Below are 27257 nucleotides of genomic sequence, written 5' to 3'. Positions count from 1 at the left end.
ATGAGGGAGGGAAGCACAGTCATTCGAAAATACTGCCGGGTTTCTACTGAGACAAAGCCTAATGCTAATCGGGGGGAGTATCCCTTTAAGCTCAGTCTGGTTTTATGAAGCTTGTGAATGGACAGCACTTTTTTGAGATTTCGTCTTGGCCACTTCAGGACTTTCTGTGTAACATCGGCTTCATGCTTGGGTCATTGACCTGGAAAACAAATCTTCTCCCGAGTCGCATGTGTCGCAGACGGAATCGAGTTTTCCTCCAGGATTTACCAGTGTTCTGTTGCATTGATTTCAGAGAAGTTCCCCGCAGCATCACCACGCTTCATGGTCGGGATGGTGTGTTTCTGATAATGGACAGCAAACATGGCATTTAGCTTGATAGCCAAAAGCTCTATTTCGGTCTCATCAGACCAGAGATTCTTCTTCCATCTGGCTTCAGAGTCTTCCTCATGCCTTCTGGCGAACTGCAGCAGAGATGTCATATGACATTTTCAACAGTGGCTTCTCTCTGTCACTCTTCCATAAAGCTGTGACTGGTGAAGCACCCACATGACAGTTGTTGGATCCAGTCTCTTCAATCTCAGCCACTGAAGCTTGTAAGTCCTTCATTGGTCACCAGCCTCTTGGTGGCCTCTCTCTGAGTGTCATCCTTGCATGGCCACTCAGGTTTTGAGGACATCCTTCTCTAGGTACATTGACAGCCACGCTCTTTCCATTTCTTAATTATTGATGAACTCCAAGGGCAAGGGCTAATCAATAACTTGTATCCATCACCTGCCTTGTGCTCTTCGATCATTTTTTTTTCTTTCAGGCTCTGCAACAAAACCGACTCACCAGAAGTTGAGTATTGAGTATCAAGTATTTATTTTCGAATCAATTGAAACCCTCGGATGCTGCACAAATGACATGCATTTATTAATATTTAAAGGTAGCTTTGACTTTTATATTTTCATTTTAGTTCAAGTCTAAGAAATTGTAATGTGCTCTTTTAATTTTTAAATATTTCTATTGATAATTATTTTAGAATATACAATATAAATTATTTTAGTTCATACGTTTTATTAGTTTAAGTTGCCAAGGCAACATTTCTTATTTTCATCTACATTTTTTAAGTTTTTCATCTAATATTTATATTTAAAAAATTGAAATATCTTTATTTAAACTAATAAAAAACTTTTTCCACTAACAGGGCATAACAGTGATGCTTTACAAACTGAATCAAATTAAGAGACCAGAGAAATAAAATTAACTTGAATGATCTTGAACTCAAATTAAACCACACAAATTTTTCCAAAATATAATATTTTGTGCTCCAAATAGCATTCAAGGTATGAAATACCTAGTTTTTCCTCCATCATTAACAGATAAACAAGCGCCCAGATACTGGATTGTTGCGTTTGTATTCAACAGTGTGAAACAACCATTCATGGGTCAAAGTATTTCTTCGACCAGTCTTTAGAAATCAGAAGGAAACTGCTGGAATCCCAAAATGGCTGAATATGATTATAAAAAATGAATGCTGTAAAACATGCAATTAACCTCATAAATGAGCACATTAACATGACTGCCCTAATCTTAACCCTTACAAAGATGACCACTGATGTACATTAATTTATTGAAAACATTTATAGAAATACTAGCTGAACCGAACTCATTCAATAAATCAAACCATTAATAAACATTATGGTCAATACTACTTTATTTTGATTGCAACTGCAATGCTGTGAATGCATTTGTGCAATTTAGGTCCTCCTCATTAACTAACGCAGTAAGTAATTGTATAATTTATTCTTTTATTTTTATTCAACAAAAATAATAGTACGCATGAACTTGATTGAGCATGACTGATATCAAGGTTTTTTTTTATTATTGAAGTAAAAGCTCCTTTACAGAATAAACAGGGACTTTTCTACTCAATAACATAGCAGGAAGTTCTCAATGTCAATAAGGAATGTCAACATTCACATGAATGCTCATGCAAAAAAAGTTGATGGTGGTATCCCTGTTAAGCATTTGCTCCCAATCAATCATTAGTGCCTAAATCGACCAATTTAACTGTTTTTATCAAGTGCCAAAATGCACGGCGGAGCACGGAGCAAAGAGTTATAAAAAAATAATTATATCTTGACGACAAATCAAAACAAAAAAACAAAACACAGACAGAAATCTAATGTTGAATGACAATGTGTGATGATGTACAACCTCAGAAGCATTGCACAGCGCATAGTGAATTCAAAATGTATAGTCCTTATACCGTTCGGTTAGGTTCAGTATTGAGAGTACTCCTTGGTTTGAAGTTTAGCAACAATGCGCTCCAGTTGCCTCTTAGCCTCGCACTGAGGGAAGTTGCCCATCTCGTAGTATTGTGGAGCGATTTTCACCAGCCTACAGGAAGAGACGGTACACAGAATGTTTACTAACTTTCTCCTTTCTTGGTTGCAAAAACAGTTACTCTTTGCCAACAATGCACAAACAAATTCTGCATTTGCATGTTTTAGCTTACCATTCGGGTTTTATATCAGTGCAGGTGCGGATGTAGTTCTTGGTGGTCAGCACAAACTCATTGTAGAGAACCCACTCGGGCTTGTGGTCCAGTACGGTGGAAGGGTGCAACTGGACCACCTGGTTGTCCTTCACTGTGAGATAGTGGCCGGTGCGCTCCAGGTGAGCAACCTGATAAAACCAGACACGCAAATTAACAAATAAATCAACCACAAGCAAACCAAATGCGCACACACTGACGTTTCTTCAGGCACCTACACAGGCAGTGTGAGGATGTCGAGATTAACCCGGGCAATCAGTCTCAATAAACGGCCGACTCAAACAGAGACGTCGGGAATGCAACTCCAGGTAATTCGTAAGCCAAGGTGCAAATTTGTCTCACCAGTAAAGGTTAATGTTGACAAATATTTCAATATTAATGGAGTAATTCAACTAGTCAGGTCACTTGTTTCAGGTACCCCCTTCCCGGAGAGCGACTCGATAAAAACGTCATTTATTTGCGCTACGTGGGCCGAAAATTGCCTTGATTTCTTGTATGCATTAAATGGTCACACTTTGATAAAAAGCCTTGCATTACATTAGCAAGCCTCAGTGATTCTGCATTCCCAACAGACACGGTATCTTTTAATTCAGACAGAGAATAAGAGGAGAAATCAAGCTCTACTTTAAAACTAACTGTACTTTAGTTTAGGATTAAAAAACTAAAGTGGACAAAGACTTAACTAAATCCTTAAGTTGTAAGACCATCCAAGGCTGTTCTATTAGAAATGATCATGGCTAAAGGGTGATACGGTCTTGAAACCCCTTCAGCTGTGACTATATTCAACTCTACAGAATTGTAGGACACTCAGAACACTGAGGGTGATCTATTGTAACTGGTCCAGTCTCTATATTTCAAAAAGTTTAATTGTCTTTACCAGCTACAAATAATTCTCATTTATACCAATGTTTATTATAAAATGCTCTTAAACATGCTGTTTAATAGGCCTAAATGCTAAATGTACATAGATAATTAAAATAAAAAATCAGCATCACAAACCTGGTTTGAATGCTTGGAGTTATATAGTGAATGTATGACTATTTGCTGCGTTCTCGTTTTCTGAAGCGTTTCAGAGATTTTTTTCTTTTTTGCTGCTCACCATGTTTCGGCTACTGTTGTTAAAATAACCGTAGCATTTTACGTCTTTAACAGGAGAGCGCATGGAGCCGAAAGGGCTTGAATGAAGCGCATTTGGCACTAGATAAAAACATTAGAATGACCATAACCATAAACAGCCCTGAGCGCTTGTGGAGTGAACAGCTCCGTTGTTTTGACGTGCTGCTCGCTTTAAAATGTAGTAACGGTAAAATGGTGCTACAGTTGTCATTTTGTCTGGCGGTCCAGCTGGAACGTGCGATCTGCTATTTGAGGATGCCTGCTCTAGGCTGAAGACATTGCCCAGGATAAAAAGAGGAAAATAGCAATGGACATTACAATTTACCAAAAATATATGTCTTTGCACAATATCAGCAATTGTGATTCAAAACACTCTGCACTCAAAACCTTAGCAGGACTGAAGAAGCTTATTAGGTTGGGTTTTTCACATTGTTCAATAACCTGTAAACTGTCACCCTCCCCCTTTTTGAGCATAGATCTGAACTTAAATGTTGTAATTCATGAAAACGTTTGAATATTGACCTAACATTGGTCTCTTTTTAAAGACCTTTAGCAGATTATTGCAGAAGTGCAAGCACTTCCAAAAAAAAAAAAAGGTTTACAAAACCATTTGGAATAATTTGGAATAAAAAAATAAAATTAAAAAAACAGCCATATGTCAAACCAAGTTGTGATCCAAGTTGTTTTTGGTATCACAAAATTTGAGCCCACTAAAAAGGTTTTAATGTACCGTTTCCATTACGCAATTTCAAATTTCAAATAGTTTTCAGTATTTAATCTTTCAATTGATATCTACTTTATGATGATTACTAAAATGTGTGAAGGAGAAAAAAACGCAATTAAAAAAGCGTATCAACCATCCCGCTATCAGGACACTGACAGTTAACAGGTTGAACAAATGTAAGTGAACATTTTTAGCACATTTATAGACAGACACACCTGCATGAAGAACCCGGTGACTAGAGCTCGGCGAATGTTGATGTAGTAGTCTCGGCTGGTGAACTCTGTGCTGCGTCGTGGCAGGTTGAAGCGGTCCATGATGCGTGAGAGCTGCTGCCGCACGTTATCAGCCGACATCAGTGAGCGGTAGTTAACGAAGTTATCGTAGCACCACTGCACTGACTCGTGGTCTTGGAATAGAATGGTTACACATTAAAACCAGGTTAAGGGCAACATACAAGCAGACCTGAACTCAGACCAGCACTGCAAAATCATCTATGAACTTCTAAATCGCTTACTATTGCGTCACAAAATGGATTTGCTAAAAAAATCTTGTCAAACTAATTTTTCCAAACACTTTTCCATATCTGCTACTGACAGGCCAAACAAAGTACCACCCCAAACTCAAGCCATTGGTTGAGCCAATGTTGTCAGGATGTTCAAACAAACAGTGTCTCAGAACCACATGCTTCTTGCTTTCGTGGGAATCAACCAACAAATGGATTGCTTGACTTCAGAAATATTTACACGTCACCTTTTAAAATCATCGTCTAACGATGACAGAACAATATATACATGTAGAGTGTTACTAGGAATGCAAGAAATATTGTGAGCATACCAGCTATTGGCACATATGGTTTAGTTGGAAGAAATGCAACCCTCAGAGACCCAGAGTAGCAGAACTGCAACATTTGTATGAAGCAATTAAATACCTAATTGTCATTAAAAGTGGGTAACACGTACAAGAAGCTTACACTCTAGAATTGACCACAACCACGGTTTTTGTGAGGAAAAGTAAAACCGCATATTAACTGAATTTTTCTATTTACAAAGTATTTAACATCTAATATTTTTCTTATTTTACTTCTATATAAATACATTAAAATGTCAAATACTGAAATTTCATGATTTTATGACAGTACACTTACTGTTTGAAATATATTACTTTTCAATTACATTTGTGTGCTGAATTGTGTTGTGAATACAAAACATTTCACTTTAACTTTGTGTATTGAAAAACAGTGGTGAAAACCCTAAATGGCCAGCACTGCAATTTTTCAACGTGTTATACCCCAAATGCAAATTCTGCCTAAACAAAATGGTTTAAATAACCAATGGCTTCCTTAAGGGGTGAAAAAAAAGATGTATCATGAATATCAAAGGTTTGGTCCAAAGTGTTAACTGTAGACTCTTGTTTCTGCTAATTTCAAAATTTATGTAATCTGGTTCTAATGTCAAGGGTTTATACAATTTACACAATCAAATTCACTGGACTTTATTGTACTGACAAATTAAAATGCCGTAACATGAAACTTGTCAGCATCACATGAACACAAATATACTCTCATGATTTTTAGAATGTTTCAAATAAGCACTGGCTACCAGATAACGAGTGAGATGCAAGAAACCCCATGAGAGTTTGAGAAAATATGGAAGCTAAAGTGAGAAATGAACGGCACATAATTCGCTGTGCCTTTCAGAACAGTTTTAGTACCATGGTGCCTCGAAGGCACTGATTTTGATGAAACAAATTACGATTTTCAGCCACCTACAAAAACAACCTGAAATTAGTTGTAATAGATTTAGGCAATTAGGCTAATTAAAAATGGGGGGAGGGAATCATTTCACATGAGTATAAGATGCAAGTGTATGTGTGTGTATACGTACTCTGTTTAAAGGCGTGGTAGACGTTGAGCAAGGTCAGGTGGTCCCCGTCGATGTGGGCAAACCTCATTTTGGACTCGTCAGCTGCCTTCTTGGCTTCGGTGGGACGCACAAAGCACTGTGGGACTAAACAAGGTTGGTATGGGCCCCAACATAGCCGCCCATAGGGATGAGTCAAGCGTTCACCCAGACAGGACAAAAGGCCTAGTTCTGAGGCTAGAGCACGGCACAGGGTAGACTACACCAAATGGTAGGACGGGGTGGGGGGAGAGCTTCTGCTTTCGGCTTTTCGTTTTGCCTTTTTGGAAGAGAGAAATTATTGCAGTGGAAATTAAGCTAAACCTGTGGCCTGATCATTTTTCTGGGGGGACGAGGTCACTCGACAGAGTCAAACCTAACTGACGTTCATTTAAAATACATGCTGCCATTTACACAAAAATAAATAGGCCTAAATTAATTTGAATTGCATTTACATTTACATTTGTTTGCATTGCAGTTTTGAACGATTAAACATTTTGTAATGAGTTCATTATTAAAATATGAATATAAAAATTTCACAGTATAGTTAAACAATGTCATGATTTTTTGAGTGCAGAAAGCTTACCCGCATTTCATTTATGATGACATTAAGTCTTTAATTAAGATTAAATAAAAAAATTGTTTATTAAATTTGTTAAAACTTGGTCAAATTTGATATGCAATTCAGATACATAAATCTTAAATTTAGTCCTAGAAAAAAGTAAATTATTTTAAAATATATATTTATATTTTTTAAATAGGAAACTGTGAGGTTCATGTTTTTTTTATTTTAGGTTATATAGTACCTGATTTGGAACCCAGAATTGTTTGAAGGGTTTACTCGGGTCAGTTCAGATCTGTCAAACAAAGCTTGAACCTCTAAAGTGCTAGTAAGCGATAGCTCTTAAGACAGGGGTGTCCAAAGTTTGTCTATTAAAATATATTACATGTCCCACTGCGCATAATTTACAAATCATGCAGTTTCACAATGTCAACACAAGGTGACAGCACTACATTTTTGGCCAGGTGTAGCGGTAAACCATGAGTGAATACAATTTGATAACTAATTAACTGCTGCCATTTCCGTTGTGTGAGGAACCTTAAACGCGCCAACAGCGGATCAGCCCTACTTGTTTGAACCGCACTACAAAGACCATTTATTAAGTTTGACCAAAAGACAGCGCAGCGCGAGCTTAGAGCAAATGAGTTTACTCGCTGGGCACAACACCGCTCTGGATCATGCTACCGATAAACAGTGCAGTGAGATCCAGTGAGAAGCATTCCAGTTCGGTGCAGAGTTCTCTGATACAAGCACAAATGTCTTGATTTAAACTAGTTTAAAGCCAGATGAAATAATGCTGACATTCTCCAACACTGATGCGAAAAATAGGAGAAAGATTGTGCCACAACGATCCATTTAGAAGGCTTTTTCAATCCACAACATCGAATCTGGCCTCCTTTAAACAAAGTTTGGACTACTGTTGTCACGATACTGAAATTTCCAACTTATGATAAGATACCTTGAAAAATATAAATATTTGATGCCATTTTCAATACCATTGGGGAAGACTGACTGTATTCACCTGAATACTCGGCAAAATGGGCATTTTGACAATTTTTTTTAATGTATTTGACCGTTTAAGTGCAAAAAGCCACGGAAAATAAGTCACTTTGGTACTCGCGAACTGTTTAAGAGGCGGCTTAATGTGAACAGCACTTATATAGATCAGTGGTGTGCGCGCTTTTGATGTGAGCATGAATCCTGTGGGAATTACTAAAATTATGCGCAATACAAGCACTATTCAACAGGGGCGAACGAGACGAGTGAGAGAGAGGAGGGTTGTGTGTGTCAATTCACTGTCGAAGGGAAGAGAGCGAGAATGTGCAGCTGGGATTGGTGTATCAATACTGCAGAAAAAGAGTATTGGAACCGTTTCAGATATTTCAGTATCGAAATATCACAACACTAGTTTGGACACCCCTGTCTTAAGCGGTTGTACTTTACATCTTTATGTCCTACTCTCCCCCACCCCTCTGCATCACAGACATTCAATAGCTCAAACACCATTCTGATTTGGCAGTCTTACAGTGCGACACATTAAGAGACTTGACTGTTTGCGAGTCTTTCCTTTGAGAGTCGTTCTATATAATATAATGACTTCAGCCAAGCAGCTAAAAGCATAAGCAGACTGTTTATGCAACCATTATGATTAACTTGGTTGGCAACTTAAAATTGTGGATCTGTAGACAATAAAACAGGAGACTAACATCTTTTTGTTATTTTGTCCTGAGCATATTCAGACACACTTCTAATTGATAATGAGTGAGCTACAAAGCATTAATATTTCATAGTCCGTTAGATTTCATAGCCATTCTTTGTCTAATAATTCATATGCAGGGGTCATGTGTGTACATGAGCACATACTACCTGATAACATTGCGGTGATGGACAGGATCTCATTGGAGCAGTTGAACTCGCAGCTGGCGATGACCATCTTGGCCAGCTGGGGGTCGAGAGGGAACTCAGCCATCATGGAGCCCAGCTCCGTCAGGTCACCATCGTCATTCAGTGCTGCAAGATAGTTCAACAGCTCCAGGGCTCGCATCAGGGTCTCAGGAGCTGCCAGAAAAATATTATATTACAATACAATAATCAGGGATGCAAACACAAGTATGGTCAAAAAAGAGAGAGGTTATCGAAGCCCTCGCCCCGCGGCAAATATCCAGATACTTACATAATTGTGATGAATTTAATCCTTTGCAAGTGATCATTTTGCAGTGTAAGAGTACAGTTAACACCTTTACATATTACATAAATGTATTATGTATTTTTATTAAACTTAGTGAGTGTATAAATCAGCAGCAAAAAGTAATTCTTGAAAAAATCTGCACAGTAATTTTATCAAATCTAAACATGTTAATAAAAACAAATTACTATTAGTACTCTTATAAAATTCAATCAGGCAATCATACATTTCACAATTTTATATTTATATATGAATGTCAAGAATTCAGAAGCGTGTATATTTATATAGCCTACACTACACTACACAGAAATAACATACAATTAAATTATGCTTATTTTAAATGTATTGTGCAGGCTAGGTATACAAACATATAGGCTTTTAATAATCTTTCAGTGCGCAAAACTATGAAAATATGAAACGCTTCAAAACAGAGCGCACAAAGCGCGTATGCGCATCGCGGGCGCAGAATGATGTGCTCAAAGCAACATGGAGTCACAGTGTGCAGCGCTGCGCTGCACAAGTGCGCATTTAAAAGTTCACGGCACAAAGCGAAGAAATGTCGAGCGCACAAATCCTAGTGTCTATCTGTCCAACAGTTTATTGATCATTTGTTTCTTCACAGTTTTAAATTCCAGTTATTGTGCGTTTGATGCAGATTTAGTCCTTGTGATGTGTGATCTAACAGGCACACGGTAGCGAGTCGTTTAAAAACGGCAACAAACTCCAACAAAATAAAGTCATTTTATGCAAATCCACAGCCTTTTCTCTACAGATCAAGCATTATAATGTGAATATCATATTGAAGAGAGTTTTACCGTGCTTGTGCTGCTGTAACCGGACGAAGCGCGCGCGCTGTTTGAATACTGAATGGAGAATGATTGACAGCCGCAGAGGAGGGAAAACGAGTTTTTGTAAACTTTAATGATGTAAATAGACTTCTGTCCCTCACATTAAGCTATGAAATAGGCTTCAGATGAATTTGTCACCCAAACTGACGTGAAAAAAGCGGGAGGCGCCGAAAAGCGCGCTGTTTGCATCCCTGAATAATAAACTGTGAAATTTTTGTAAATTAAACTATGCCACTGGAAAATGCCATGGGTAGTTGCCAGGTTTTTGGACGTGTTATGAGTAGGTGTGTAAGAATGACAAAAAAATTATATTTTTGTTGAACAATAATTGGACAATATTTTGTCAATTGGCCCTTAGTTAGGGTAGGACTAGGAGTGTGCCATATCGTACCGTCCACGATAACACCGGTATAAATTTTACATGATAAAAAAAAAAAAAGTGTCATATCACGATATCAAAGATATAGGTCATCAATTGATGACGATATCAATATCATGACGTATTAGCACTTTAGCATGTAGATTGTATGAGTATCCTAAATTAATCCACACAGATTATACAAATCAAATCAATCATTTTAAAACTTTCTCCGAGACACAATTTCACAAACCGTGCGAGTGTTCAGCGGTACACTCTCCCTCCAAGCGCTGCAAGTGTCGATACTACACTCTTGCGTTTAGGAGTCGGGACATGACGGAACTGTGACTTGCACAATCGGGCCAGCAGTGCATCGTAACTAAAGTCTATAATTTTCGCCTCACAAACAGCTTGCGAGTAACAAAAGTTATTTTTCGTGGATCATATCGCTTTAACGAGAAAAAAACACGCAAAATTGTTTCAAAATTCCGGTCTTGGTTAGTATACTCGACTCGTAAACACAGTCGGTTATGTCTTAAATAATCATAAAACGCGTGTGACAGACAGTATAATGAGAACAGTAATGGATCCGTGCACTAGCTCTAAAAGTGACAGCAGCCATATGTGTCTGTCATTAATGCTGTCGTCAAAACAACAAAAGCTAGGCTATTCATTCTGATTCCTTACAATTAAAGCTATGTATTTAATTTAGTCAGGACTCAGGACTAAAAGACTATCAGTGTTATTTTACATTTGATTACATTCAGTTTCTGTAGTATTTCTGAATACTATTGTTAGACCTAACCAAAAACTTCTCTTTATTTGTATCTATTATTTGTATGCATTTTTGCTACTTTTTTCAATTTAATTCAAAGATTGAAATCAAGCTTCCTTGTGTTGTGTAAAGTCTTAAACTTACCTCATTGTAAAAACGCAATGAGTGAGCAAACATTTATGTGAGATCAATGTAATTAAAAAAAACTTTTTTTTTCCTATATCATCATAAATATCATTATCACAAACATTCTTGAAATTTCATGATTAATTGAGGCTATAATCACCCACCCCTAGGTAGGACCATCTTTAATTTTTGATTATGAAATTATGAAAACTAGGCACGTTGTTAAAACAACAATTACAATATTATCATAGTTGATACATAACACTCATTCTAAACCAAAGCATGAGAAAAAGTTATATGGGATACTTGCATTAGCTACATTGGAGGTATATAAAAAAGCAACATAAGAGACAAATGAAAGCCATCGGTTTGCAGTAAAAACATTGTGGCTGTGGTCCCCTGGACAACAACTAACTTTTAATTCAAGACAAAGGGGGCTAATTTTTCATCTGACATGCAAGCAGTTCCAAACAGCAGCGCCACTAATTCAATTATATGGAGGAAGCTCTACTTAATGCATCAACACTGGTCACACACCAACAAATTCAATTACTGACCTTTGGCTCTAGAGAGTTTGGCTCTAATGACCAGTTGCATGTTAACTGAAAATTAGCATTGCCTAAGGTTTGGAGAAGTTTGCTGAATAGGATGAAAGACTGTGGCTGTCTTTATCAATGAGTCAGGAAAACTTCATTTAAAATGCAACGGTCAGTTTGTTATTAGAAATAAGTATTGATCTTGTATATCAGAAATACTTTCCTTTTTTTTTTTTTTAAAGGATGTAGCATTTACTCGTGCAACGCTAGTAACGCAAGTAATCCGTTTTGGGAAATAATTAAGTATAGATGCCATGCAGTGAGCCCGCCTGAAAAGTAATTTACACTGCGGACACCACATCAGAAATTAACTATAACGGGAACGAGCCGATGTGTTAACTGAAGGCAAATCAATGAGAAGGAAATCTAAAAGGTACATTGAAGTAAGGAAAGTTTAAGCGAGTATTTGGCAAATGTCACCAGGCTTCCATCAGCCTTATCCAGTGCTACAAATTCCTGCTGTTTTCATTTGGCCTCTTGTGTGCCAGATTGAGTGAATCTAATCCCATGCTTACTGAATACAGGTAAACAAATACATAGATTTACTACTAATGAATTATTAATTATACTCATGAATTACTACTAGTCGACAAGAAAAATCTTATTTGCAGGCAGCCCTAAACGATACTGAATATTGTCTTTTATATTACCCATCCATACATTTAGTTAGGTGGTTTTAAGTAGTCAAATGTATCAGTATTACAAGAAGTAGAAAGCTTTAATAAGACAGCATTTTTAGGGTGACTTCAGAGATCTTTAAGGTCATGAACCATTCAGAAAAGATGATGAGCCAATCACAAGGAAATGTTCCAGTCGTTACTATTCAGCGACTACAAGTCTGGTCATCATGCAGTTTTAATGAATTTCCACATCAGTCTTCATATAGCATAAACGCAATTACACGATCAAAGCAAAGACTCCGAAATATCAGTCCGTTTATGTGAGGAAGTGTGCTGCCCCATAACACAGAACCATTTTATAGTATCAGACACTGAGGAACAAACTCAAAACTTTATTTTATACCTGGTGGGTCCATGAAGTCAAAGTGCACTAGGTCATCGATACCAAGCTTCTTGAGCTGTAGCACCACAGAGCCCAAATTCGACCTGAGAATCTCAGGGTATGTGTTATCCTGACAGGAGAAATGAGGAAAAACAGAGAAAAAGGAAAACAAATTAGCTGATGTTTTCTATTAATACTCTCAAGTTGCAGCTCATAAGGAAATATTCAAACTCATTTAGTTGATATGGACATTTTCCATTTGTACGAGTGCACAAAAAAAAGGCTAGAAGTGACCAGAAGTACTAAAGACTTGTGAAGGAACCAGTGTCTGGCTTGACCAGTGAGTCCATCTGTGGTTTGATCAACAAATGACCCAACCAACATCGCTGGCATATAATCAAATCGCTTCCCAGATGCCTACAGCAGTAATGATCCGTTACACAAACCTGCATCTCAGTCTTGTAGGCCTTCTCGGTGTAGAGCCGGAAGCACTTTCCCGGGCGCGTACGTCCAGCACGGCCGGCTCTCTGCTGGGCTGAAGCCTTACTAATAGCCGTTACGAGCAGCGACTCGACTCGAATGCGAGGGTTATACACCTGTGCGACGAGAAGGAAAGAGCTGTGTGAATAATAAATGCACACCATTGCACCACAGCAATATGCCAAAGCGAAGCCATCCTTCATCTCTGACTGGACTACATGTATGACAGCAGCAGCTGGGCTAGGGAAATGTCAGCAGAATAAATAACTAGCTTTTCCATCTCGAGTCGCTGTCAGAGCCCCGCCACTGGGTTTATCAGGGGATTTCAGAAGCAAGAGAAACAGATGATGGGGTGAGATTAGACAAGTGAGGCAGAGAAGAGAAGACTAACCTTTTGCTTGGCAAAGCCAGGATCAATTACAAACACCACGCCATCGATGGTCAGGGACGTCTCAGCGATGTTTGTAGAAACCACAACCTATGAGAGGCGAAACATTACGGTCAAGACTGAGATCAAACAGCTATTGACCAAAAAATAAATAAAAGCAAAAATCGAAGTCCATCTACTTTTTGAACAAGTTGTACAAGACACTCTAAAATGACCTGGATGCCTATGCATAACATTTTAAAAGCAGCAAGTATTTTGACATTTCTGCAGAAAGGTGCTTGCCTGAGCTAAACTCACTGCCACAATGGAACTTGGGTGGTTGACAAGGTGTTGCTATGCAGATAGGTTGGTGTTCTGAGTAGTTTAAGTATATTTCAATAAAAATGCAAAGATGTTCTAAATGGGTTTTAGAACAATGCTGTGTGGTTGCTATTGTGTTCTGAGTGTTTAAGTACATCGCTATAATGCAAAAATGTTAAGACCTACTTAGAAAGTTGCCATGTTGCTCTGGTGTTCTGAATGTTTTCAAAACCTTGCTTTGCGGTTGCTATGGTGTTCTGATTGGTATATTAAGTATGTTGCTATAAAAATGCAAAGAATATCCAATTGATTTTTAGAACGCTGCTATGAAGGAATGACCAAAAGGAACAAGAGAGCCCACCCTTAAATCTGTACAATATTTCTGCTCTCTACACATGGTTAAGGTCCTTTTTTCCCCATCACACTTTAAAATGTCTTTAGAGTAATATCACAAGGGCTGCCACAATTCCACGATCAAATTCAGAGTACTCGATTTTTAAAAATCCTCTACAGCAATTTACCTGTGTTGAGTACCCAGCAAAATACCGGAAGTGACGCATTCCACGGACAAGAATCCATTAACTGTTAAGGGATAGTTCATCCAAAAATGAAAATTCTGTCATCATTTACTCTCCCTCAAGTTGTTCCAAACCTGTATGATTTCCTTTCTTCTGCTAAACACAAAAGAAGATATTTTCAAGAAGGTTGGTAATCAAACGGTTGCTGGTCCCCATTGACATCCATAGTATTTTTTTTTCCTACTATGGAAGTCAATGGGGTCCATCAGTCGTTTGGTTACCGACTTTCTTCAAAATATCTTCTTTTGTGTTCAGCAGAAGAAAGAGTCATACAGGTTTGGAACAACTTGAGGGAGAGTAAATGATGACAGAATTTTCATTTTTGGATGAACTATCCCTTTAGATCATTTTCTAAGGCTGCACACTGTATGAACAATTTTAAAAAAACACACTATAGCAGAGTGCTATTGTAAATTCACAAAGGCTGCAATTCAATTAAATATATGCCCTGCAGGTTTAATAAAACATTTTAATATTAATATTAATTATTATTAGTTTAATATTAATTATTTCCATGTCTGTAGGTTACGTGCGTCTCAGATCGGCACCGTTCACACAAACAAGTCTCAAAATAAAAGTTTAAACCCTCACTCTGAGTTTACATGTTTTGATGTCCACATATTCTTGATCAAGATATTGCAGTGGCTGTAGCATTTCTATTGTAAACAAGAGACCAAATATTAAAGATTAAATAAATTTAATTAAATGTCGTATTGCCAATATTATTGATCTGATCGGATTTGATCTGATGCATTTTTACACTTGTTCTATAAAACCATGATTGCTTGCTTTTGATATTTTATTTGAAATCAAAGATTATTGCCTCGTTATTATTTATGTATTTTAAGTCTTTTTAAAGGCTATTGTTTGCTTGGGTCTTTTTTTATTACAACAAAAAACATCCGCTTACTCGATTACCAAAATAATCATTAGTGACAGCCATAAATATCACTTCACTTAAGTTACACAAGTTGAGAAATTATTAAATGTTAATTGCAAGTGTGTGGGACAAATTATGTGGCCAAGTTGAATACTTGGCGTAAAGTATTTATTCAAATCTCTAACCACTCTCTACACCAGCAGGGTTGCTTTTTTTAGTACATTTCATTGGTGATTAGACTCTTCTGCACTGATCTGGGCAAACTAAAAAAAAATCAAATTAAAGAAAAAAAGTTCTGTTGTAACTGGAGAGAGGGTGAAAAAAAGGCACACACACAAAAAAAAAAAATCAGTGGGAATTAAATCCTTAAAGACACTTCAGTGAGCTGTCGCAAGCTGGAAGACTAATACAACCCAACAGGGAAGTAAGGCAACAGTTGCTGCAATCAAGTCAAATTGGGAGTGTGCTGGCTGAGCCGGACTGCTTTCCGCCGAGCAGCCCGTCCAGACACATTACTATTGCTCTTTTTGGCGGCAAGATACATGTCTGTGCACAGCACGTAGCCATCTTCCCCTCCCTGGAGAAGCACACATCTAAGAAACTGTATTATTAATGCCACGTCTCGCTTCTTCGCTCTCTCTGTCCCTTTACAGTACAGGTGGCCTTCATCATGTGTGGTATAGTGACATATTGAATCATCTTTGAGCTAGAGACTGTGGACTGTCTTTGATGCGCTGAGATGATCTGAGATGAGCCCCCAGAATCTGAGCAGCCCCCAGAGCTGTGGAAGGATGTCGTCCATGGCAAAAGAAGGTGTACATTCATAGAGAACAATAGTTTTGAATGTCGCTCGCAAGCAAGTCATGGATTAAATGACTGGATAAGGTCTTGTCACCGGAAGATCAGGTTATAACCATTTTATTAAAATTGGCAAGATCAAAAATAAATCTTGAACAAATACATTAAAGAAAATTAAACATGCATGGATGCATCATTCATAATAAGATTAATAAATGAATAGGGTGAATTTCCATTTCTTGCCAACTGAGTCTCTATGATATTCTGGTTCCTAAACATGGCTCAGGCTCCCTCTTTCGATTAAAATCAATGGGATTTTTGCACCTTTTTATCAAAAAGAATTCAGATGTCTTGCAGCAATACGCACATAGTTTGAGTTATAAATAATGCCTACAGCAAAAAACAAGCACTGAAGTTTAATTCATTAGGTTAGGGATTTATTTAAAATCCTAACCTTAAGTAGGAGCAATAGTATTATAAGTGTTTCCTTTAGCAAGCTCCACTAAAAAAAGGTTTTGCTGTGTATATTTGCAAAATGTAAATTGAGTTTCATAATTTCTGGCCTCCATTACTAACAGAGAGCAAATAATAGAGAGAAAGCTTATATATTTCATGTAATTCAGCCTCCTAAAAATGCCTTTCAGGCACTTAAGTCCTTCTTTTATAAGTGGATTTCACTCTAGCCACAAAATGAGTGGCTTCAGAATTTATTTATTTATTTTTTACTCTATTCATGGAGCCTTTGACCTGATGTAATTCAGCTGCTGAAAAGAATCATCTACCTATATATTCATAGAAAGGCCGGGAGAATTTGCTGAAAAAAGGCCATCTGGAGTCTGGAGACTGGGGGCCACGACCCAATGACCACAGAGCGTGCTCCTAACAGACCACTGAATGACAGCGGGGTCCGGAGCGCTCCAGACATGTGATGAAAAGAAATGAGGGTTCCTAACCAGTCTGCATCCTTTCAGAAAATAGGGCCACCTGGGAAAGACCTTTGAGATGAAATATATTCCAGAGTGGTAGCCATGGAAATTATCGCAAGGTGAGCACCATTGGAATGAATTTCACAGCAAAAACACTAAATGCATTACAAGTACTTAGACATACTCATTGAACCATGAGGTGTTGAGAAATTGCATCTTTTAGGAAGCAATGATCCATAAGCAAGTGGTCTGGAAAAAAGTTGGCGGGCTGACTGAACAAGGCTAATACCAGCAACATTTCACATGAATAAGTGCAATTTCAATTCTCTCGAATGAGCCTCTCATTCAATGCTCATTTTTGGTAAAATACCTCAAGGTAGAGACATACACTACATACCCTACTGGTCATAAGATTGGAATAATTAAGTCTCTTATGGACACCAATGGTTCACTTATTTGATTGAAATCACAGTAAAATAGTAATATTGTAAAGTATTCATTTAAAACAACCATTTTCAATTTTAATATATTTCAAAATGTAAATCCTGTGGTGACTAAGCTGAATTTTCAGCATCATTACTCCACTCAAGAAATATATTATCAATGTTGAAAACAGTTTGATGATGCCTTTTTTTTTCCCCAGGATTCTTTGATGAAAAGAAAAGTTCAAGTTCTGCCTTTATTTGAATAACTTTTGTTCAATTTATTGTCCTTTCAAATCACAATATATAGTGTCACAATATATCGCAATACAAAAATGCAACAATATGTATCATGGATAGTGACTATGTATTGTGTATAGTTCACCGAAAAAATAAAAATTACATTGTGTCAGTACTACAATAAAATACTATATATAATGTTGAATATAAAGTAAATATTTGTGGGTTCTGATAATGCCAAATGTTATACGTTACCAGTAAAAAGTGGCCTATACATTACTTTAAATATATCTAGGCAGTGACAGAGTACAAGCATATTAGTCTAAAATAATTCTGTATTTTCAGCTTCAGAATCATGAATATTTTTATTCTGGTGTCACCATTGTCCAGCATCAAGTCCAAGCCTATTAATTTAATCCATTCACAATAATATCGTATCGTGATATGCATCATATCGTATCGTGACGTGGGTATCATTACACCCCTGGTCCTTTCTGAATAAAAGTATTCTTTTTATTTGTTTTACTTAAACTTTTAAAATGGTACTGTATCTCAGTTTCCACAAAAATATTAAGCAGCTTTCATCATTGATAAGAAATGTTTCTTGATCACACGACACTGAAGACTGTATCTTCAAAGTAATGCAAATCACATTAATAAATTACTTTAAATAATTATTTATTAAAATAAAAACAGTTCATTGAAATGTAATAATATTTGTCAATATTACTGTTTTTACAGCATTTTTGATTAAATAAATGCAGCCTTGGTGAACATATTGTGGAACAGACTTATTTCAAAAGCATTAAAGAAATCGCAACTATCCGAAACCTTTGACTGGTAGTGTAAGTTTGCAAACGGTGACAAATGCTTTTGCAAGTGCATTTTTGCATTGCCGTAGTGGTACTAAGTCTCTGGTGGGTGATAGAGCCTTACCTTCAAATGTTTGTGCCATTAAATCGGATGTACCGCTATCCAGGTAATTAGCTATAAACATGTCCGACAGTTTTACCTTGAGAATTTTTTTAACTTGCTCCACCAAGACAGCAGTTGACCAGACAGAGTCGCTCGCATTTTATATTCAAAAAGATAAGGGAAACCCTGCCTTCAATCACACTGAATTAAAAGTGACTATGGAAACCATGGCAATTGCAAATAGACCGAGACTATTCTCATCTGTCTGTTTCTGTACTGAACTAAACAGACATTTCGTCAGCAATAGCGCAATTCCATTGTGCCTCAGGGTTTTTAAGCTGCATGAAGGGAAGGATATCCAAAAATCATTATTACTGGGCTGTATCGACAACTTTTAAAACAGACATGTTATATGACAATCCTTAGAGTGAAGAGTGGCATATCAAATGTTTCGACTACAAGCAAAGGTATGCCTGAACATGGTGTCTATCAGGCTAGAAGGGTCTAAATACCTCGCATTCTGCACCATCTGGAGGAAGACCACTTTCTATCCAGAACCGGTTATTAACAAGCAAAATTTGCCACCTAAAGCAGATATTCATTAAAGATTGATTTGGGTGGTTAACGCACACACGGCACACTCACAGTCTCCTAAATTCTTCCATAAGCCTCCATTCCTGCAGACAGCACAAGGGAGATCTTACCACATCCCATTTATATCAAGAATCAACAAGAATGTTGCATCCGAAATTTGCCACAGTCCTCAATTCCCATACATGTGACTGCTGAGTGTCACATGAAGTTAAATCCCATCTAATAAATCCATGCACATCAGCAGTGCAATAGGGCTGTTGGATTTGTCCTCAAGGAGGATGTGACTGCACAGGTGCGATCTCAAAATCCACACACGCACCCCGTATCTGCTAAAGGTGGCTTATATGCATTGTGTTTAATATATGCCAGAGGGTGTGAAGAGTTGACATTTTTACAAGGTAATCTGAGCCTATCCTTATGTACTGCTGCCACAGAAGGACAGAAAAACAAGGTGCCAGAAAAATAAATAAATATGAGACACTGTACAGATACTGCACACTCAAAAAACGATTTTTGCTGCTTGTTCAAATTACTTTGTTAAAATGACGTGATGCAACAAATATTTACCATTCTATCACAATGTATATTGACACACAATGTCACCTGTAAAGAGCTGCATGACAACCATGATGTTTTATGTTGCTTCACTCAAAGAGCAATAACTGTGCTAATGCCAGTATTGAGACCATAATAATCTACAAATAATAATAAATGATTACCTTTAGCATGCAAGTTAACCAACACAGGAACTTAAATTTATTAAGTTCCAGGTAATAGGTAAACAACATCTCATTGTAATTTAGTTTAACGATGTACTAAAATAAACAAATGACAACAGGAACTAGGGATGCTAATGTTTAATTGACGATCAATTAATTGTCAATAACTTCATAGATAAAACGTATCGATGGTCGATTAAGCAAGCTCATCATCAGAGTGCATAGTTTCGAAGTGCGTGCGACTCATGCACAAAACACGTGCAGCAGACATGAGGAAAAGTGAATCGAGCTTGCCATAGTTGCGTATTCTAAATGTACTATGTCTTCAAGTCATGCAATGGATTAGGTAGGTTAGCCGTTTATTTTGAAAATTATCCAAGGGTCCAAACAAGTGATTTTACTGAACATAAGAACTACTTGTGTAAACTCCACAATAAAAGTAGGCTACATAGAATAAACAAGTAATAAGATCCTGGTGGATGAGTGATCTTCCAGCACTGTTTTAACTGTGCGCTCCTATTTTATGGCGCGTAGTAAATCAAGACCTGTCAATCTTGAGTGATCGAACCAATCCAAGAGTGCTCCAGTGGTAAAATGGTGTTCGATTGGTCTCTACACATTGTCCCTACCCACTATATCCACCCGCCACACCAGAGATCCTTTTTCCATTGGTTGAACTATCAAATAAAGTCAAAAGAAAACACTGCGTGATCATCCTATTGCTTGAGCCAAGCAGCATGTGACGTCACTCCGTGATCTACGCATTGTTTTATGTTATGTATGGGCTCATTCGAGACTAACTACTATGGTTTACTAATATATTAATAATGTTCAAACAAGTTACAAATAAAAATGCGGCGCAAAAGCATCGTGTATACTGTTTACAGGTGCGTCAGCGGCGCTTTTTCAAACAAATACTTGGCACAACAAACAAATGTGCTTGTATTCTGCAAGTTGAGACCTTTTCAATGATATATAACTTATGTACAATGATTTTACAGATTGCATTTTCATGTAACTTTTTTTTTTTGTACATTATGAAAATAGAGCACATCTAGTGTCAGCTAATTTAAAAGCACTTGTTAAGTGGCCATATTCCCTATATTTATTGTAAAACAACAGCTATTTTTGGTTAGTAACAGCTAAGTGGTTGTTAAGTAACTTGATAACTTAGCCCCCACGCTTCGGATTTAAGATGTTAAGGTTAACGGATGAATCGATTAATTGATCGTTCATTTAAAAAAAATGACCGATTATGGGAATTTATGTAAATAGACAACCCTAAAAGGAAAAACAAAATTACTATAACTAAAACAGAAAAGATAAATATTTCAAAATATTAATTAAAAAAAACTATAATATTATCTCTTTAATACTGAAACACTAGATGGTTAAAAAAAACATTGCGTTGAAATAAACTTGTATGTACCTAAAGTAATTGCATGGGAAGGTTCTTAATTGAAACTATTTTTTGAGGGGAGACATTTTTAGTTACTTTTATTCATTAGTCTGAAATTTTCACAAAAAAATATTACATTATGTATTTTTTCCATCCAGAAAATAGCTAGTTTTTGTTGTTGTTGTTTTAAATAGAACAGTTTCTGAACAAGCAGTTCTCTGTCCCCAACATTATTTTGCATCACAAGGGTTGCTGCATATTCACATCAGCCCCTGTGAATCCATGTTCACTTTCATTTTCTTCTGAACAGTACAGGCAAACAGCGGCGGTTCTTTGAACTTCTGAAGCAGCTTATGCCCTGGCTTACGAGTAATCAAACCTCAGAGAAACCCAGAGCCTCTTTAAACATGGAAGTGGTCAGGGGAGAGATGAAATGACACAATGCCCTAGTGAAGAGGAATGGACGAGGCAGATGCTTGATATCTGAAGCAGGCGGATACTGATGCTGTTTGGTACATCAAAACACAAACCAGGCATGTAGCGAAGACTTCGTTAAGGCTACAAATACAGCCATCAAGTTGAAGGAACAAGAATGAGGAAATTTGCGGATCAGTGAACATTTGCGTTCGCTCATTAGGACATCAGTAATCTTTGCCAGCAATAATGACAAGCGGATCGGTTTCTGTAGGGGAAGCTGGGGCGATGACTCATTAATCAACTCCTCATCAGATGTTCAGCTAAATGTTTGCAAACTCATAGCTGATGATCAGTTATGATATTCTGTCAGATCTTTGGCCAGTCACGCAGACGTCCAGGTGCTTTTCATACTGTAATAATCGTCAGGGTTGTTTGAGAGAAGTGAATTGGGAATAGAGAAAACAAAAGGACGATTGCATCTGCACAACCTCCTGCTAAGAGTAAAGGATGACGGATGATGAAACTCTTTACAGTGGATGAGCTCTGATAAAACATCTAGTGCAACTCATTCTTTCAAAGACAACATGCCAAAAATGGAAAAATGGCAAGTCAGGCGACAGACGGGAAGCAAAACAGGGAGTGAAAGCAAACGGTCCAAAACAGACTATAGAAAAAAAATAAGATTACTGCTCTAACACTTTTCAAATGATAGAAGTATAAGTAAATTTCCTTTCCAAATTTTGAGGGAAAAAAAGTAATATGCTGAAAAAAGCAGCATATGTTATGAGTCATTGCTTCACCAAAGCTAAAGATGGAAGGGGAGAAAAAAGAAAAACCTAATTTCCACCATTCCTTGCTCCTCATTCTTCCCTCTACAGACAAACTTGAGTCATTCTCTCATCCTCTTCTTTTTTTTTTTAAATGTATTAAAAAGGCTACTATGGCTGTGCCAATACGAATATCAATATTTTGATTGTTTGAAACAATATGGCACTGACAAAAGTGAAAGGGATAGTTGACCCAAACATGTTGATCATTTACCCTCCTTACGTTGTTCCAAATCCATTAGAATTTTGTTCACTACTTTTATGATTTCTTCTTGTACTTTTTAATGCATGGAAGATTTGAATAAAATAGACATTCAATGCATGGGGAAAAATTCTGAAAATATCTTCATTGTGTTTCAAGGATGAATGAAAGACTGGAGTAATTTTTAGGTAAACTATCCCCTTCACGTTTGTCTTTGAGATATTTTGATTCTTTGATGCAATATTTCAAAAGGAAACCACAGAGGGACTAAATGCAATACCTTTCATGAAAATACTGTGTTTGCAGCAGTTCAAAACACAATCTAGTTCCATGTATGTATCGTGATGCGTGGCGGTGATGTTTACCTTCCTGCCGATGGCGCCGCTTGGTTTGCGTGGTGGAGGTGGCTCAAAGATCCTCTGCTGCTGCTGTGGTGGCAGCGTGGAGTAGAGCGGGATGATTTTGATGTCACCAACCTCAGGCCCGAGATCGTCAATCTCTCGTTTGATCCGTTTGCAGGCTTCGTCGATTTCCTAGAAATGTAAACAGACTGACGTTAAAGGCCACAGACTGAGAATCAGGTGCAAAATTAACACCAAGTGCCAAAAGACAGACATTTTTGGTGAGCCAATTCAATAGAATTACTACAAATTAGGGGAAAAAATTGCCTCTACATTGGATTTGTTTTTTTGGGGGGGGGGGGGGGGGTTCCTAACTTATTACTTTTCACACAAATTATGATTATAGTTGCAGAATATGGATTAATAAAGACTTATTCTAGCATAGTTCCTTGCACAATACTATGTTATGACCTCAAACGGTGATCAGTGAATAAACTAATACATTTTGACTCACTGGACACTTTGAAAGTGGCATGAAACATGCAATTAAGCAGCAACGTAATATTTTGCAGATTATTTCACAGGCAAGTTTTTTCCAATGAGCCTGGGTGATTTTATTATGAGAGGTTAGTCTAGGATGGCTTGTATCTTTCTATCCAGAAAAAGGCTAGTTTTTATTTATTTTTTCTTCAATTGGACCCAAAAGCCACAAAACAAAAACATTGTAACAAAACCACAATGTTCCCTTAGGAATTTGTGACTGATTCAGTTTCCCTGGGATTAGACCACCATTTTGAAGGATGTTTCAAGTATTTTTGTCCATACAGCAAATGCCACTGGAGTTCAGTGTTGTTTTGAACTCCACTGACTTCCGTTGTATAGAAAATAGCTCATGTTACACACAAAAAAGTCAGTCATACACGTTTGGAATGACTATGAATGAGTAAATGGTGAAAATTGTAATTTTTAGTGAACTGTCCTTTCAAAACATTGCAGAATAGGGTGTTTTGACAAACTGCCCTCTATCTCCAACTTCAACTCATATCAACTGATTCTGGATCAGCTACCAACTAATCTCCACCTTAGCTTATTTTACAAACATCATTAACTGAATCAATTCCCCAAAGCTGGAAAACACCAGAATCACTAAGGCTTGGGTGGTTTAGTTGCGGTACACTTGACATGCCAGTTGTGTCGACCGAGTGAGAAAACGAAAGCTGGAGTGCATAGCGCTTGGGTAAGATTCCTATGGCTGCGCCATCAACAGCGGCAGTCACAAGGGTATGTGTACACTCACACGCAAGCTTTATTATTCCAGATGGCAATGTAGTAGGGCTAATGTGAGATGAGAAAGCTGCAATGATGCATAACCAGGAGCAAATCACAACAGATCAGTTAAGTGATGCTGAACGTCACAAAACTTGTGGGCTTGAGATCTAGAAATACATGACAGTCGTCACAGCAAATTAGAGATAACACTGATCCAACCAGCTCAAATCTGTTTAAAAAAAAAAAAAAAAAAAAAAGTACATGGTGAAGCACAAACCATTAAAAAGCTACACATTTTACAAGAATGTGTCAAAGTTAATCTAGACCACTATTACTAAATGCCTTCTCTCACGAGTCAGAGAAAATATTCACTGCATTCACAAATGAAGAATGCTCAGCATTTACTACAAAGCTTTGTCTTCATGCATGAGCACATTAAGCTCATCACAAGTGGAACGGACCTACTGATTTCAAAGTCACAGCTTATGCAGTACTGCCATCCTCAGGTCAAAGTGAGTATTGCGACTTAAACAGGAAAGAGATCAACGATAAACAGTCAAGCAATGATCTCTACAAAAACTTCAGGCTGTTATAATAAAGCATTTATTGATATAAAGACATGCACTGTGACATCAAAAGGCCCTTAACATTTTACTTGAAACTTTTTCATTGCGTATCTAAGCAGCCATAGCCAATCATTTGTCCATAAAAGCATTAAAGCTCGTAAGCGCGCTGATATCCCAGGCATGGTAGTCCACGCACGCTCTGCATTGCTCCCTGGGGTACAATATGCGCAGAAAATGGCGCCGGTGGCCATGTGCATCTTAATCAAAGCTCTGCCACAACGGTGCAGGACAAGGCAAATCTGAATGGATTGATCAAATTAGCCAAAGTATTAATAGTCCATCAGCCCTTGGGAAGCGGCAGCTGTCAGGAGGACTGCTATCCGTGCTGCCAAGGCGCCGGGGAGAGAGGGACACGCGGCTGTGCCAATGCAGAAGAGCCTGCACCTGGAGCAAGGCGCCAAATCCAGATCCCTCGCTTCTCACAGCGGGCATGATACAATACTGGAGGAAAATATTTTAAATGGACCCTTTAATCTACATGCTGCAGATGCAAATTAGCTGGCACAGATCTAAAGGAGAAAACTAATCTTAATCAGTGGTAATTTAGACCTGATTTGAACGAGCAAAGTTGAACAAATAACTGCAACTGTTTTTTTCTCTTTCTGAGAAATTGTGAGGTTTAAAACTAATTGCTATTTGCAAGTTCGCGAAAAGCCTAGAGAGTTAAGTCATTTGTTTCTTCTGCAGAGTCTCATTGCATTAACGGGAAAGAAAGAACCTTTTCATCCCCCAAAACGGAGTGGACAAACAGTGCAAATTGCTCAACTAAAATGAGGCGCCTTAAAGGGATAGTTCATCCCATGATTTCCTCATCCTCAAGCCATCCTAATTGTACATGACTTTCTTCTTTCAGACGAACACTCAAAGTTACATTAAAAAAATATCATTGCTCTGGTAGTGAATGGAGGTCCTGATTTTGAAGTCCAAAAAAAGTGCATCCATCCATCATAAAAGTAATCTATACGGCTCCAGGGGGTTAATAAAGGCCTTCTGAAGCGAATCTATGCGTTTAAGAAAATTATACATATTTATAACTTTAGAAAACAAAAATAACTAGCTTCCGACAGACAGCCGTACGCATCGATTTATGGTGAAAGTGACCTCTGACCTGACGCATAACGTATTGACGAACGTGGAAGCGCAGAGGATAGAGCAAAACAAAACACCAGTCACAAATTAGAAGTCTATAATGAGAAATTTTAAAGAGAAATGTTGGAGGAGATTGAATTTGTTGCCCAGCCCTATTTGTTTGAACCGCGAGAGGCGTCAATACATCCTGCATCATACATCGCGTCAGGGGGTACTCTTTTGGAGTACTTGTGTAGGCCGTCTGCCAGAAGCTAGTTATTTTAGTTTATATAGTTTTAAATATGGATAATTTTCTTTAAAAAAAAACATTGCTTTGCTCCAGAAGGCATTTATTAACCCCCTGGAGTCGTATGGATTACTTTTATGATGGATGGATGCACTTTTTTGGACTGCCATTCACAACCATTATAAAGCTTGGACGAGCAATGATATTTTTTTAATGTAACTCCGATTGTGTTCGTCAGAAAGAAGAATGTCATATACACCTAGGATGGCTAGAGGGTGAGTAAATCATGGGATCATTTTCATTTTTGGATCAACTATCCCTTTAATTGATCTAAAGGAGCAAACTGAGCTACTTTGTTACCAGCCTAAAATAACATATTCTTGGCCTAAATTTTAGCATACTCAATCATTTTTTAAATGGGTGAAATATAATAGCCAACTCCACTACTGTGATCATTAGTCTCATCACATGCTTAAGATGGGAAATGCTTAAGCACAGCACCCTTTCAACTGCCCTAGTCCATTTGAAGTCCGTTAACCTAATTAAAAACACATTAACAAGCCACCAAAGCGAATACCTGCAACGCTAGATCTGAAATTCTTTTCTGTTCTTCGCTTAGGGGTAAAAAGAAGTTTGAAATACCTTTGCAGCTATATACTGTTAGCAAACATCCTGACACCACCCACATGCTAGGAGAGGCATTTAGATGAAGGTGTGAATATGTGCTGCATGCTTTAGTCTCAATAACAAAAACAGTCAACAAAAAGGCAGTAAGAAAACAGCAGTTAAGAATAAGAAAGCATCTGATTATAGCAATGTGTCTAGTAAGTCACATCATGTTTATTCGTATAGCACTTTATAATAGATTGCTTTAAAGCAAGCAGCATTACGG

At 37.6% G+C, this 27257-nt stretch overlaps 1 protein-coding gene across 2 annotated transcripts in view; it reads right to left on the bottom strand.

The window, feature by feature from the left end:
• Positions 1-1385: 1385 nt before the first annotated feature.
• The window catches only part of dhx15 (DEAH (Asp-Glu-Ala-His) box helicase 15), a 43352-nt gene continuing 17480 nt past the window's right edge, over positions 1386-27257 (bottom strand). The window contains exons 6-14 of one of the 2 annotated variants that reach the window (XM_079865436.1): positions 23180-23347; positions 13601-13687; positions 13176-13325; positions 12751-12859; positions 8706-8897; positions 6263-6385; positions 4595-4785; positions 2501-2670; positions 1386-2382 (exon numbers count right to left, since the gene is read on the bottom strand). In XM_079865436.1, the coding sequence (XP_079721562.1) occupies positions 2265-2382; positions 2501-2670; positions 4595-4785; positions 6263-6385; positions 8706-8897; positions 12751-12859; positions 13176-13325; positions 13601-13687; positions 23180-23347 (1308 nt within the window). In that variant the 3' untranslated portion in view covers positions 1386-2264. The remainder of the gene's footprint in view (positions 2383-2500; positions 2671-4594; positions 4786-6262; positions 6386-8705; positions 8898-12750; positions 12860-13175; positions 13326-13600; positions 13688-23179; positions 23348-27257) is intronic. The other variant, XM_079865437.1, reaches the window with a different exon arrangement.

Source organism: Squalius cephalus, assembly GCF_949319135.1.
Source record: "Squalius cephalus genome assembly, chromosome: 3".
NCBI lineage: Eukaryota > Metazoa > Chordata > Actinopteri > Cypriniformes > Leuciscidae > Squalius > Squalius cephalus.
This window is presented reverse-complemented; position numbering and strand designations above follow the sequence as displayed.